General features: G+C 38.2%; 1 protein-coding gene across 7 annotated transcripts in view; it reads left to right on the top strand.

Moving 5' to 3' along the window:
* The first annotated feature begins 9 nt into the window (after positions 1–9).
* APAF1 (apoptotic peptidase activating factor 1) overlaps positions 10–14,790 on the top strand; it is a 39,014-nt gene continuing 24,233 nt past the window's right edge. For 2 of the 7 annotated variants that reach the window (XM_082308201.1, XM_082308204.1), the window contains exons 1-10: positions 11–205; positions 2,027–2,168; positions 2,464–2,653; positions 3,924–4,121; positions 5,157–5,340; positions 9,176–9,288; positions 9,823–9,954; positions 10,357–10,595; positions 11,142–11,309; positions 12,145–12,276. In XM_082308201.1, coding sequence (XP_082164327.1) covers positions 2,031–2,168; positions 2,464–2,653; positions 3,924–4,121; positions 5,157–5,340; positions 9,176–9,288; positions 9,823–9,954; positions 10,357–10,595; positions 11,142–11,309; positions 12,145–12,276 — 1,494 coding nt within the window. In that variant the 5' untranslated portion in view covers positions 11–205; positions 2,027–2,030. Of the gene's footprint in view, positions 206–243; positions 501–2,026; positions 2,169–2,463; positions 2,654–3,923; positions 4,122–5,156; positions 5,341–9,175; positions 9,289–9,822; positions 9,955–10,356; positions 10,596–11,141; positions 11,310–12,144; positions 12,277–14,790 lie in introns of those variants that run through there. The other 5 variants (XM_082308203.1, XM_082308198.1, XM_082308200.1 and 2 more) reach the window with 5 other exon arrangements.

Here is a 14,790-nt window from a genome sequence, read left to right as displayed (position 1 = left end):
GGGCAGGCGGGGGCCGGGCTGCTGCCGGCCGCCGGGGAGGGCAGCGGGCCGCCCCGGCCCGGCCCGGCCCTTCGCCCGCCCCCGGCGCCGGAAGGAGGAAGTGCTGGCGGCGCGCCGCTTCCCCGGTGCGGGGCAGGGGCTTCTCCTCAGGGCGAGGCGAGGGCTTGTTGCCGGCGGCCCCTGGCGGCCCCGCGCTGTCGGCCAGGTGAGCGGCCGTGGCCGTGGCGGGGGCAGGGGACGAGGAAGGGCCGTGCCCGGGCGGTTTGCCCGCGGCGCCCCTGAGGCTGACTCCAGCCCGCGGCTCCGGAGCCCTCCGCGGGGGAGGCGGCTTGCGCCCCCCGCCTGGGGGGGAGAGTTGCGGAGGTGGCCGGGCAGAGCCCCCCGGCCCGGCCCGGCGGCGTGGGAGTCGGCGGCGGGCGGGCGGCTGCTCGGAGCGCTCCGGTTTCTCTTTCGTTCTCCCTGCGGCCGGTAACGGCGGCTCCGGTGAGGCGTGGCTGGGGGTGAGGTGGCCCTTTGTTTTGTGTGTCGGTGGCTTGTGTTTGTGGCGTGTTTTCTTTCTGAAGTTGCTTTACCTATATATTATTATTATTTTTAACGTGGGCATTTTTCGACTGGGAGTAGTGGAGAGCTTTCACGTCCCCTTCCTAAGCGGTGCGGTGGGGTAAGGGTAGGGTGGGAGACTTTCCTGACCACGTAATTTTCAGGGAAAATAGGTAATTCTGTCAGTACGCGGGCTTATCCAAAGGCAGCTGTTGGGCATCGACCCAGCCTCTGAAGGAGGGGGTGGAGGAACAGGCGAGCGCTTCTGCAGCGTTGCTCTGTGCAGGAGCTTGCAGTTGCCTGCGGAGCCTTGGGTCCTGCTTGCGCAGGAGCGTGGTCGGAGAGATCGTTTTGATAGTTAGGGACTCCCAGGGGCAGCTGGTCAGTACTGAAAAACCTTTGCATGGGAGAGAATAGTTTTCACCTTATATCGTCTTCAGGCAAATTTTTTTCCTGTGATGTGGAGGAAGAATGCAAATTTATAGTTGTCTATCAGATGCTGACAAAGGAAGGTATAGCTCAGGCATTGGGTGCTCCATCTTCCATCGTGTGTAGAGATCCGAGTGTACTTGTGCGGAGTCCTGGAGTTGGAGACAAAATTGAGTTTATCTTGTAGGATTTGATACATAGGGAGTTTATTTTCTGTTGTTATTCTATCCAGTGCTGTCGGCCACAAGACCGATCCTCTTTCTCGTCCTGTTGTCCCAATCACATGATCCTAGGATTTCAAAAATTTGAGGGATGTAGTGGGAGGGGAGAAGACTTTTCATAGAGACATTTAGCAAGTTTCTAGCGTAGGAGAAGCTTGCACAGACTGTGATTCTTTAGTTCTGCAAGTGTTTGTAAGCATAAATTCATAGAAATGTGGAAAAGTACTCAGATTTTTTTTTTTTTCCTCCATAAATTAGAGGTACATATCTGCTTTTTTAATGAGAACTTCCATTCATGTAGTGAGCACAAGAGTTTTACTATGAGTCTAATTAGTTGTTAAAGATTTAAATTCTTTTTATACCTGCTTTATATGCCTCCAAGTTTTTATTAAACATAATAGCATATGGCATCTAAATAATATTTCAAGAATACTATTCATATTCACAGTAGCTTATGAACTATTACAACTTAACTATTAATATGCCTTTTTTTACTCTATTGAAAACGAATTATATTAGATTGTCCCAGTGTTTTCGTGATGATACTGTACTGTCCAGCCAAGTTGGACTAGTGGGTCATAAACAGTGTAAGTAAATTCATATAGCAATAGTATGAAAGTCTCTTTATAAAGACAGAAAGTAAAAAAAACAACTAAATTTTTTAGCTTTCTGCAGTTTGTAGTATGAGCTTGCCTGAAACTTCACTGTTGTCCACTAATGCAGCTGCTCTGCTGCTTTTTCTGACTTTAAAACCAAAATTCATAAGCTATTTTAAAACTCTTTTCCTTGTAAGTTATGTTCTGATTCTGCCTTGACTTTTATTTTAAATGCTGAAGAAATATGGATGTGAAGAGTAGGAATTATTTACTTAAGAATCGCCAAGCATTGGAAAAAGACATCAAGACCTCTTATATTATGGATCGTATGATTTCTGACGAAGTTCTGACATTACAGGAGGAGGAGAAAGTGAAACAACAGGTAGAATTGTCTCTCACTGGTTTTTATTTTCCTAGTCTGCTCATGTGTTTTATCGTTCTTTTAAAAAATAATACTTTCTGTCTATCTCATTCCTGGATTCAGCAAATTCTTAAGCATATGCCTAGCATGCAGTTCTTATCACACTTTGTAAGGTCCAGATAAGGGCGTGGTCAAGTTGAAGGCTCTTTCACAGTTGAAGGCTATAAACACAGTCTGTAATTGACAGAGTGATAGATTAGATGATTTCTAAGGTCTCTTAAGTTTTTTATAACATCTCTTTTGATGTTTTTTCTAGAATACACAGAAGGAACGAGCAGCTATGCTAATAAACATTATTCTTACAAAAGATAATAATTCATATAGATCTTTTTATAATGCACTACTTCATGAAGGGTACAGAGATCTTGCTGCGCTTCTTCAGGACGGCATCCCTGCCATCTCCTCTGGTAACAGAAAGAGTTCAATGGATGGAATGACTTCATATGGTCAGTATAACTACAGCAGCCCTGTGCTTGAAAGTAAAGACAAGTTGTAATTTTTATTCCTTACTAAGTGACTATCTATAATACCTGTTCCAATGAAAAAGGACTAGTTGGTGCATTCACTTGTTTTGGTAGTGTAGTAGTCAGTATTTCTGTATTTCATGTATTTAATATGGCAGGAGAGTTACAGCAATTATGACTTTCATAGGTCATCTTGAAAATGTTCATATTTAGTAATGTCTATTTTAAAAGACAGGAAATGCAAAGTTCTCACAGATTTCTCTAAATTGTAACATTTTTGTTGTACGTGAAAGAATGACTCTTATTTGTATATATTAAAGAAGTTGAATCTAACATAAAAAATTGTAGCCTCCAAAATCCTGACATTTCCCTTGAAGAGTAATCTGTAATCTCTCAGTCTACATTTCAATAGTTGATCTAGTTATTAGGTTGCTTAATTCTCTCCACCAGATCTTCTAATTACCCTGTGTAAGTTCCTAACTTTTATCTACATTGTCATCAGTGTCATCTTTAATTGACATGAAATAAATTGGTAGTTTCTAATGGGATGAACCTTCTAACTGCATATTACTAAATGCCATATTTACTGTCACTCTACACTTCAAGAAGTGTCGTAGACATGGGGAATTTTGCTTACTTGAGTAAGATTTCCCAAAGCTTACCAGTATAACAGGGCACTGCATATGGCCGCTTTGTGGACAGCAGTGAACAGATAAAGTGCACATTTCCTTTCCTGCTATGCTTTACCTGCTCTATTGTAAGTTGTGCTATCTTAGCTGAAATCAAAGGAAGTCTTGCTTGGACCACAATGCTGTGCTGTTAACTACAAAGTAAAAGCCTTACACAGCATGCTTTCTTTTCTGCTGCATCCATTGGGGCAGTAACTTATGGCTGAGAAGGTGACTTGACAGTTCGGTATCGTAATGTTGAGCTCCTGTGTTTCTTTGCCACAGTTTCTACTGCAGCTGTTATCTTTTCACTTCTAGGGACTGATGTAACTAGCTGGCAGAAAATGTAGTAATTAATTGGGACGCTATTTTAGGTGGGAAGCTAGTTACCTGTTAAGTAATTTATTTCCAAAAAGCAGTATTTTTTCAGTGTTGTGAGTCCAGTAGTTTTTAGAGCCTTTGTATGGGACACAAGTCTGGTGGGGGAGCCCACTAGTTATTTGGTGTGGGGAGTTGTTTGGTTTGAAGAGACATCGCATTTACAAATTACTTTTTATTTTCATGTTTCTTGTTTTTAACTTTAGTTAAGACAATTCTCTGCGAAGGAGGTGTACCCCAGAGACCGGTTGTGTTTGTCACTCGGCCAAAACTGGTAGATGCTATTAAACAGAAACTGTGCTGCTTGGGAGGTGATCCAGGCTGGGTCACAGTTTATGGAATGGCAGGTTGTGGGAAGACTGTTTTAACAGCAGAAGCTTTAAGGGATCATCAGCTCTTGGAAGGTACTTCTAGGAAAACGTCTGTATTTTTAGAAAAATTGGTACAGGTACACGCGTATTGAACATATACGGATAAGTATCTTATGTCATCTTGAAAGTAATTTAGGATATAGGCTTCTAAATTCCTTAGGTTCTTCTGAAATATTGACTTGCAACTCATAGCTTTCATAACCATTTAGTGGTGTAGGGCCACTAAATATTTTACTAATTTATGGGAAAAGATTCTGAATAGCTTTTCACCTTGGAATCTGCTTTGGTTTTTGAGAGTAGATACATCCTTAATTAACTTGAAATTGTTATTTCTGTTAGTGCAAAATAATCATATTTAGTTTATATTTCTTCTGGGCATTTCTTGTTAAGTCCTTAGACTCCTCGCTTTGCTATGTGGGTTTAAAAAATCTTGCTCTAACTTTTGCATATATTTTAATAATCACAGGCATTTGTGGAGTGATTACACCAGTATCACTTCAGCTTAAAGCAGATCATAAATTAAACCATTTAATGATTTTTTTCCCCCCACCCCCGCTGCATAGAACACTTGGAGGCAAAAGTGGGACTTGGGTATTGGAAAACATGATGTAGGGATAGAAACTACAGCATCCTCTGCTGCAGTTGACTCTTCTTGATGCCTTCTTGTTCACTGTTTTGAGATAATTTTCACATCCCAGACTCCGAACTCCTGCAATAGTACATGGTGAAAAAAGTAAACATTAGGTCAGGCTAGCAGGAAAATGGATGCAGAAGGGGTTGTTGAGGGACAGGCAGGAAGGCATGTAGAGGGGAGAGATGACAGCATCAGTGGCAGTGTGAGTTTTCTGTGGGAACTTGCCATACAGAGCCTGTTCCTTTAAAAATAAAATATAGTGGTCTTGTAGAACCATCCTTCTGTGTTAATGGTAGAGTTGCAAGATTGGCTTGCAATAGACTTTACAGTTTTATATTTTAATTGAAATTGAGTTATTGATTGCTATTGTAAGCTGCTATTAAATATTTTTGATTTTAAATGTATAGCATAATTGATATCGCTTTTCTTGTTAGATTACTTTCCAGGAGGAGTTCACTGGATCTCTGTTGGAAAACAGGACAAAGCAGGGCTCCTAATAAAACTTCAGAATCTCTGTAGTAGATTAGAACATGACTCTACTCTTTCACAAAGGCCACCACTTAACATTGAGGAGGCTAAAGATCGTCTTCGTTTGCTGATGCTACGCAAATATCCCAGGTGATGTCAGTAAATTAAACGCTCTTCTTTTAACTGATAAAACTTTGCAGAGTATCTTTGGTCTAATTGTCTAAGGTGTCTGTGTTGTGGTTACATGTCTCTGTGGTGTGGGGTTTTGTTTGTTTGTTTGTTTGCTTTAAAAAACCAACTTCCTAACTCTTCCACTTTTTGCTTCCCTTTCACTTCAAGGTGAAGCTAACAATACTTCTAGAATTTTAATTCTTGTGTAGGGGTTCCTGTTAAAATTTTCTAAATTACTGACTTGCATATGATAAAAGAATAAGTTCAGGTAAGTGTGCAAAAGCTGAAGGGTAAATAGTTGCTAGAGGCAGGTGTATAATATACATAGTATAACTCTGTCCCTGTTTAGATTTTTTTTTTTTTTTTTTTAAAAATGGAGTAACTTAAGGGACACACTGTAGGCTTGTCCTGGATATGAATATATTTCGTAGGCTAATAAGGCTTCTGCTAACAAAATATGTTTAACTAGCTGTGCAAGTGTCACATTCGCTTGAAAAGTTATTAGTCGCTGAATAATGAAGATTAGGAATGAACAGCTGGAAATAAGAATTGCTCTAACTTTCAGTGTTCTCATTGTGTATGTAGAATGCTTCCCTGATGTGAGGATCATACAGCAGTAAAAGGATGTGTATCACTGCAGAAAACTTTTCCTTTCCAGAACAGCTTATGCCTTTTTAAAGTGTTTGGTCTCGAGTTATCAAAGCAAAAGCAAGTTTTTGTGATATGATCAATTATCACCAAGAAGCCAATTGCTTTCAGACCTTAGGAGAAGTGACTTGATTTAGTCAACCAGCGTCTTAGTCGCTGTGTAGCTTTTTTTCATCTTTGAGGAATAGTTTTTGTTATTTGTTGAGGATTTCATTACTCTCTGGGAAAATCTGTACTAAACTAAATGAGCCTGCACCCGAGTGAGATATCTCGGGAATAATACTCCAACCTTGTGATCTTTATAGATGACATAAAGTAGAAGAATACTGGCGTTTTTGTACAGGGGGAAAAGTGCAAACAAGACACTTTCAACTGAAAGTGCAGGTTTCCCTGAAGTATGTTAAGTGGTTATCTCCATTGACACAATTCTTACTATTTTTTTGTGCATTAACAAACAAAACAAAACTCTTCAATACAGAAAAATTTGGTTGTTTAATTCATGCACAACCTTACAGTCTCTTCTAAGTAGAAGGGAGAACTGTGTGCTATTTTCTGGTAAGATGTATCCCTATGGCATCATGAACTGTTCCAGAAGTTGGCAGCTACTGTATAGCCAACTGTCATGACAACCTAACATGGTTAATATACTGTGCTATGCTATATTGACTTTAGTGCACAAAGTGAACCATTTAAGGGATACTTACTGTGTTTTGTCAAAAGAGCACCTGTATGCTGAGGAAACTAAGGGGAAAAGAGAGAATGCCAGCTTTGGAAACAATTAAGCACTTGGTTTTATTTGAGGGCATTTCAATGCCAGCCATGGCAGTGTCTTCCTTATAGACTGCCAGATATCTCATGTAGGGTGCTGTTGACCTGGCAATGTTCATTAATCTGTTTCAAGATAAAGTAACAGATGTTAGATAGGAGTATTGCAGAGAATGACTGCACCTCAAGGAAAAGGGACAAGAATTGATTATAAAACTTTTCTAGTCTTGACTGCTTTTTGTAATTTCGAAACCATGTTAATGTGATCACTCTGTTCATCTTAGTCCTGTTTATCCTTTCCCTCCTCCTCCTCCGTCCTAAACAGTTTGGACAAATTGACTCTAAAGGTAGGAACTTTGTATCTTTGAAAATTCTCTAAGTTTAAGAAAATTGACGGTTGGATAAAGAAGAGAAATGCAAGTAGGTGCCTTCAGTGTCAAAAAGGAGTATACAGAATGAATTGAAGGGAAACATATTTTGTTGTCTTGCTAATTGGCCAGCTTGGATACGTGAGCTGGGAACAGGCTACAGCCTGCCCAGTTAGGTATATGTGAGAATGTCGTAAGAACAAACTGAAAGTCTTGCTGATGATGGGTTGTCTGGGAAATCATAACAGGCATGGGAGGAGGTAGAGGGGAATGTACTGGAGAGTGAGGTTCATATGGTGCAAGTGTATTGGAAACCAGGCTTCAGGAGTTCTGCAGCTTGTGGAACTTGCTCTGCACTGGAATTCTCTTTGGTAACAAAAAGTCATTTCAGCTATTTCTGGATTCAAATAGTCAACCCAGTACATTTCTTGGGAATAAAGTATTAGTCAAAAGATTCAAATTGTGAATCCAGTACATTTCTTGGGATTAAATGATTAGTCAAATGAAAACTTTCAGAGCACAATAGCATTATGTATTTTGTTGGATTATGGTTGAAGAAATTGAAGCTATGATATTCTTTAAAGTAAGAAATTTCAGATTTAAATCTCCTGTGATTGTTATCACAGTGTTTTGCGGTTTTTGGTTTGTTTTTTTGGGAGGTTTTATTTGGGTTTTTTTGTTTTTGTTTTTTTTTGTTCTTTTTTTAAAATTTTTTTTTAATAATCCTAATTAGGATTTAATATTTGTTAGTGTGGTTGAGGAAGAAAGTCACTGGTACCAAAAGACTGGGAGGACTTTGAAGTTCTCAGACTAATTAAAAACATAAAATCAGGCTGTAATTCATGCTCCCCAACATATTTTCAAGTGTGAAAGTACCACAAGATCAGTAATTTATGGCTATGATAGTATTCTTGTAAAACCTCTGATTTATCAAAAGGATGTTAATAGAGGAATTACATAAAAATGAAATATAGGTATCCAATACTTATACCACATTTTCAAAGTTGCATATAATGTGTATGCACTTGTTTATGAAGGATAAAGTCCTTGTTTATAGGCATTGATGGAACAAGCATTATTTAGCTGAAGAAAAATGTGGAAGTCTTGGCAGGCTTCAGTGGGAATTGGACAATTTAACCAATGATTAGTGTAGCTGAAAAGTCCATCCCTTTTTTTTTTTTTTTTTTTTAAAAAAAAAAAAGAGGCAGTAAATGTAAACAATTTACAGGATTGGATTTCAATAACTTTCTTTCCTCCACAAAACACACAGAATGCAGACAACTGATATTTCTTTTCATAAATCTACTTGCCAGCCAATCTTTTTGACTTCTTGCTCCCTTGGAACCAACCTTTAAAACCAGTTTTCAGTAACTTCTTTGTCAGATATAGGCAGGGGTAGGGAAGTCTACTATACATTATTCTGGTGAGATTCCATGTAGTAACCTACAAACATGACTAGCCATAGGATTTGAATATGTAGTCATTATAAAATGCTGTTTATGTAAAAAGAGCCTCATCATCCAAGACAATTCCTCCGCAAGAGGATTAATTTCATATAGCTTTCCAAAGATACAAAAACAGAACTGAAAACTCTCAAGTCAAAAGGAAACTGAAATGGTTTCTCCCACAAAGCTTATCACTAGCCTGTGTCAAGCAGAGTTATTATCTAGTCCTATACAACTTTTTCTTCATTTATGGTATCTGATGACATGAAAAACGAAGTAAATATTTCTGTTTTTCCTGGCATCTACTAATGGAAATACTTCTCAAAACTTTATTGTTTACGCTTCAATTGTAGCTATAAAGCAATAAATGGTAAAAACTTTTTTTTTTGAGATACTTGCATTCAGCTCAGTCTTAGCTTTCTTGGACAGTGTTTAATGCCCTCTTTAAGATATTTTACATGTTAATATAAAAAAATTATGCAGTGATACATTTTAAATTCTGAAAACATTCTTTCATTATTAAAATTAAATACTGTATTTTAGCACTAATAGTTGATCTGAAATCTTCAATATTTCTTCTTGCACTAGATCTCTTTTGATCCTGGATGACATTTGGGATTCCTGGGTATTAAAAGCATTTGATAATCAATGTCAGGTTCTTATCACCAGCAGGGACAGGAGTGTAACAGATGCTGTGGCTGGTAAGGAACAGTTTCCTCTCTTGCACCACAGATTGTGTGTATATGTATGCAATTTGTTCTTGTGAACTTTTAAAAGAATCTGATAGAATCTATGTCTATTAACTTGTGCACAAGTGGCAAAGTTTTAGAATTGTGCTCTGTAAGACTTTATGCTCTACGTGAAATAATGTTATATGTTATTCTGAAAGTTATATGTCTAAATTGAAGAGTGGAATGATTCTTAACAGGATAAATTAACGTGTGTGACACTGCTGCTGTTGGACTGATTATCTCTATGCTATTAAGCAGTCACTGCTATGACATGCCCATAATGCATTTTTAATTATTAGATTATTGTCTAATTTTTTTTGTCTCTCTAGTGCAAACTTGGTTCTGATAAGTAGAATTTATACTCTTCTTAGTACTAAGCATATAAAATACTATGCATAAAATAATGAGCCAGGTCCTTTGCTCCAGATTTTACTTGGAAAATACTCTCAATTTCTACAGGATTTTTCACATTTTTAAAAATTTTTTCCATGTTTCTATGTCTAGGTAATAAATATGAGGTTCATGTCGAAAGTGGACTAGCGCATGAGAAAGGACTGGAGATTTTATCCCTATTTGTGAATATGAAAATATCAGAACTGCCAGAACAAGCTAACTGCCTTGTAAGGGAATGCAAAGGTATACTTGCCAATCTTTAACGTACCGTTTACCACCTAATGTATTTTTTTTCTTCTAGGTTTTGACCTAGAAAGAGGAGAGAACGTTCTTTAATACTGTATGCCTTAAGTAAAACACAAGTGTTTGCTAAATGCTTTTGGTTTTTTAAACTAAACAGAAATGTCTCATTTTGATTTTTAAGTAGTTTTCTTCAGTGTATCTTCCTCCCACCTCCCTGTTACACTTAAATTTGGTGAGTTTGCAGATGTCTACGTGGATGACGTGTTTTGTTTGCCTGTTCTCCACACCTCAAGAATTTAATCAATGTATTGGGAAATTTACCTGATTTATTCAACTGCTTGACTAAACTATTGGATCGTGTTCCTTGAAAACCTCTAAGATTAATTTAATCTTTTCCTTCAGGTTCTCCTCTTGTGATATCCTTGATAGGTGCATTGTTACGAGACTTCCCTAGTCGTTGGGAATACTATCTCAAACAGCTGCAGAATAAGCAGTTTAAAAGAATAAGAAAGTCGTCGTCTTATGATTATGAAGCCCTTGATGAAGCAATGTCCATAAGTGTTGAGCAACTGAATGACAATTATAAAGACTACTATAAAGACCTCTCTATCCTCCCAAAAGATGTTAAAGTACCTACTAAGGTAATAACAGCAATGCAGAAATTTCATTGTTTTTAGTGAGATACAAGCAATAACTTTAAAGAATTCATAAAATTTATAATTTTTGTGTGTAACTTATGTTGTATGTAACTTAGTGGTAATTGCTAGATTGGGTAGGTCAGGTCCATTATTGTAACATGACTTTTATTGTAGTGAAACTTTTTAAAAAATTGTAACTGAATAAAGGTATTCATAATGTTAGTTTAATGTGCATTCCATATATAGCTCTTTAATTAGATAGTAATTGAGCTCTCTGAAGGCTTAAAAACTGTCATGTGAAATTCGTTTCCTTTAAGAAGAAGGTATGATCACCATAAATCAGCACAAATAAACAAAAGATGGGATAACTTGTATTATCTGTCCTATAGTTTGGTAGGGAAGAATTGGTAACTTACTGAATTTATTACCATTTGTAGTATGTCTGTATTTGTTAGAATGTGTTTTGTTGTCAGTTAATTGGTAGCCTTTTATGATATTCATACAGTATGTACAGTTCTGATTCTTTTCTGTCTTAATGTGCTTTTTTAGGTTCTCTGTATTCTTTGGGATATGGAAACTGAAGAAGTTGAAGATATACTACAGGAATTTGTTAACAAATCGCTATTGTTCTGTGATCGTAATGGGAAGTCATTCCATTATTATTTACATGATCTTCAACTTGACTTTCTTACAGAGAAGAATCACAACCAGCTTCAGGTAGGGTATTGACTAATCTACTTTTAACTTTACTCTCCAGAGCTGGGCATTCTTCAGAAAATACTCCTCTGTTTAAGTAGTATCCAGAATGCCTTCATAGAATAGGTCCACAATGCAGTTAAATTTAATGGTGACTAATTAAAAACATTTATTTTCAACTTGAAACTGTGGAGTGATTTCATGATGGTTCCATTTGGAGTTAAGAAACTAAACTGAGAGAAGACTCTATATCCATTATTTCTCAAAGACAGCAGGAGGTGGAATGTTCCACTGATGATTCCAAAGGCATCAAGACCCTACCAGAATAGAAGTTTCTTCTTTAATACAGAGAAGGGCTTTCTATTCCTTTTTTTTTTTTTTCAATTTAAGGCAATACTGGCAGGGAGAAGACCTGTAAGTCGGGCCCAATAAGTCTATCAGTTCTGAAGGACTGGGCAGAAAGAGTAGATATGAAGAAAAAGCAAGTGTTTAGACTTGCTTTAGATCTAAATATGTAAGGGTCCTTTTTTGTTGGCTATCCACATTTAATGTGAAGAGTGACTTGATAGTTGTTCTCAACTTAAGAAGGAAGTTTAACAGCTTGCTTTTCTGTCTTTTAATATCCAGAGAATGTTTCTGGAGAAGTTTTAAGCAATAAATTAGGTTAAGTGTACAGTTTTGGAAGGTAAGCTTTTCTTATTTCATTTGTTGACATATAACGATTGAGAAATAATAATATTATTCCTCAATACTATGTACAATATAATATTAATAATAATTATAATTTCTCAATACTGAAACCAGTCCATATCTTGGTATAGTATTAACTGAAAATGCGTTTTGATTCACGTTGCAGGAGCTACATAAAAACATAGTAAAACAGTACAAGAAATATTACAAACTTAGTACGCCTGTTCCATCTCAAGAGGATTGCATGTACTGGTATAACTTTCTTGCATATCACATGGCTGGTGCCAACATGCAGCAGGTGAGTTCTGACTAGTGTCCTGTGTTTCTCTTCTTGACCCACCCTTACCCCTGCCTTTCCCCCCAGGCTTCTTCCCACTTGAACCTCTCTTCTCCCAGGCTTTTGTGCCGATAGGTAAATGCTCGACATAGAGTCCTTTGGGGACTCCACTGGTAATCAATGTCTGTTATGAAAACTACTTTATTTCTACCCTTTGTGTCTTGTCTTTTCAACCAGTTCTTGAGAAGATTTCTTATTTTGTATCATAATAGCTTGTGTTTTTCTTTTCCTTTTGAAGAAGCTTTGATAAGAAATCTCTAAACTTTTTTGAAAACCCAAGCTTGCTTTATTGTATGATAATACAAGTAAATTGATTTCTTCAGAGAATTTGAATGGATTAGTTACTTTTTTCTACAGAAGTCTTGTTAGTTTTTTTTTCCCTGTCATACTGATTTTATGTGTAAAAGTTCATTCTATGTATTACCAGATTTTAACAGCAATAAAAAAATCTAGCAAGAGTTAGATGGGCAAACCTCTTGTTCCCAGGATTGCCTTGGTGCCTTTAAAAAATTGCTGTAATTTTTTACCACCTACTGTTCTTTAGGTACTGAGTTAGTATAAGACGCGAATCATGCAGCAAGATTAATACTTCAGTAGTTTCACTTGAATGTCTTTAGAATTCTTGCCTTGAATAGCATTTGGTCCTGGTTGCTAATTGCTTTATTTCACATGTACTCAAACCTTTTCAGCTGAACCTCTTTTGAGATGGTTTGTCTGACTCATCATACAAAATATACTTTGTGTACTTATATCTTATAGGAACCTTCATAATTAATGTGGGCTACAGATCTAGGGTTTTTGGATCATACTTATTTCATTATCTCAGTCTCTTTAATTTCAATGTATTGGAAAAATGTTTTTATTATCAGCCTTTCTACATTTTGTAGAATTAGCTTCTGAGAGTTCTTTACCCTGTCTCATTACGACTGTATGCTTCCCAGAGTTTACGCTCTTTATATTACTTATTTCTCATTATTTAAACATGATTTCTATTTGTTGGAAGGCTAATAAAGACAGTAGGTATTCTTTTTATTTGTTTAACCATGATAATCTTTTAATCCTTCTGGTATTTACTGATTTTAAATTGTAATGTACTTTGAGCCTGTGTAGTGTTGGCTCTAAGCAGTTTTTCTGATCTTAGCAAGTATGTTTTTTTTTTTTTTAACAAGAAGGGCTTTTTTACATATGTTAATAGCAAGAGGAGGTCTAAAGAAAACATTGGACTGATACTTGTTGAAGATGGCCATCTGACTAATAGGGGTGAAAAAAAGTGGAGGCACTCAATGCTTTTTTTGCCTCAGTCTTTAATAACACTGACAGACCTTGGGCTGCCCCGTTCCCCTGAGCCAGAGGGCCACAAGTGTGGGAACAGTGACTTTCCATTTATGGACACTGAAATTGTAAGGGACCAGCTGTGTCAGCTGAATGTTCACAAGTCCATGGGGCCTGATGGGATTCATCCCAGAGTACTGAAGGAGCTAGCGGATATTATGGCAGGACCCTTCTCGATCATCTACCAAAGGTCTTGAGAGTCTGGGGAGGTCCCCGCTGACTGGAAGCGAGCCAGTGTTATTCCAGTCTGCAAAAAGGGTGTGAGGGAAGACCCAGGAAACTACAGACCTATTAGTCTAACGTCAGTTCCTGGAAAAATTATGGAGAAGATTATACTGGGTACTATTGAAAAGCATTTAAAGAATAATGCAATCATCAGGCACGGTCAACGTGGGTTCACAAAGGGAAAGTCCTGTTTAACTAATTTGATATCCTTCTATGATAAGGCCACCCCCTTAGTGGATGAAGGGAAGGAGGTGGATATAGTTTTTCTGGACTTCAGTAAGGCTTTTGATGCTGTTCCTCACAGCATCCTTCTGGACAAGTTGTCCAACTGCGGGATGAGAGGGCTCACGGCACGCTGGGTGAAGAACTGGCTGAATGGCAGGGCTCAAAGGGTTGTAGCAAATGGGGCTACATCCAGCTGGCAACCAGCCACCAGCTGTGTTCCTTGGGGTTCAATTCTAGGTCCAGTTCTGTTCAATATATTTATCAACGATCTGGATGCAGGAGTTGAATGCACCATTAGCAAGTTTGCTGATGATACCAAACTGGGAGGTGCTGTTGACTCTCTTGAGGGACAAGAGGCCTGGCAGAGGGATCTAGGTAGATTGGAGCATTGGGTAATTATTAATGGGATGAAATTTAATAAGTCCAAATGCCAGATTCTGTGCCTGGGACGGAGTAACACTGGGCACAAGTATAGACTGGGAGAGGAGTGGCTGGAGAGCAGCCCTGCAGAAAGGGATCTGGGGGTGCTGGTCGACAGCAGACAGCAGGCTCGGTACGAGTCAGCAGCGTGCCCTCGCAGCCCAGAGGGCAAACCGCCTCCTGGGGTGCATCAAACGCAGCATAATCAGTCCATCAAAAGAGGTGATCATCCTGCTGTACTCAGCGTTGGTGTGGCCTCACCTGGAGTACTGT

The sequence above is a fragment of the Platalea leucorodia genome (genome assembly GCF_965183815.1).
Source record: "Platalea leucorodia genome assembly, chromosome: 4".
In the NCBI taxonomy this organism is placed as follows: Eukaryota; Metazoa; Chordata; class Aves; order Pelecaniformes; family Threskiornithidae; genus Platalea; species Platalea leucorodia.
The sequence above is the reverse complement of the archived record's forward strand: the minus strand, read 5'-3'. Positions and strand labels throughout refer to the sequence as shown.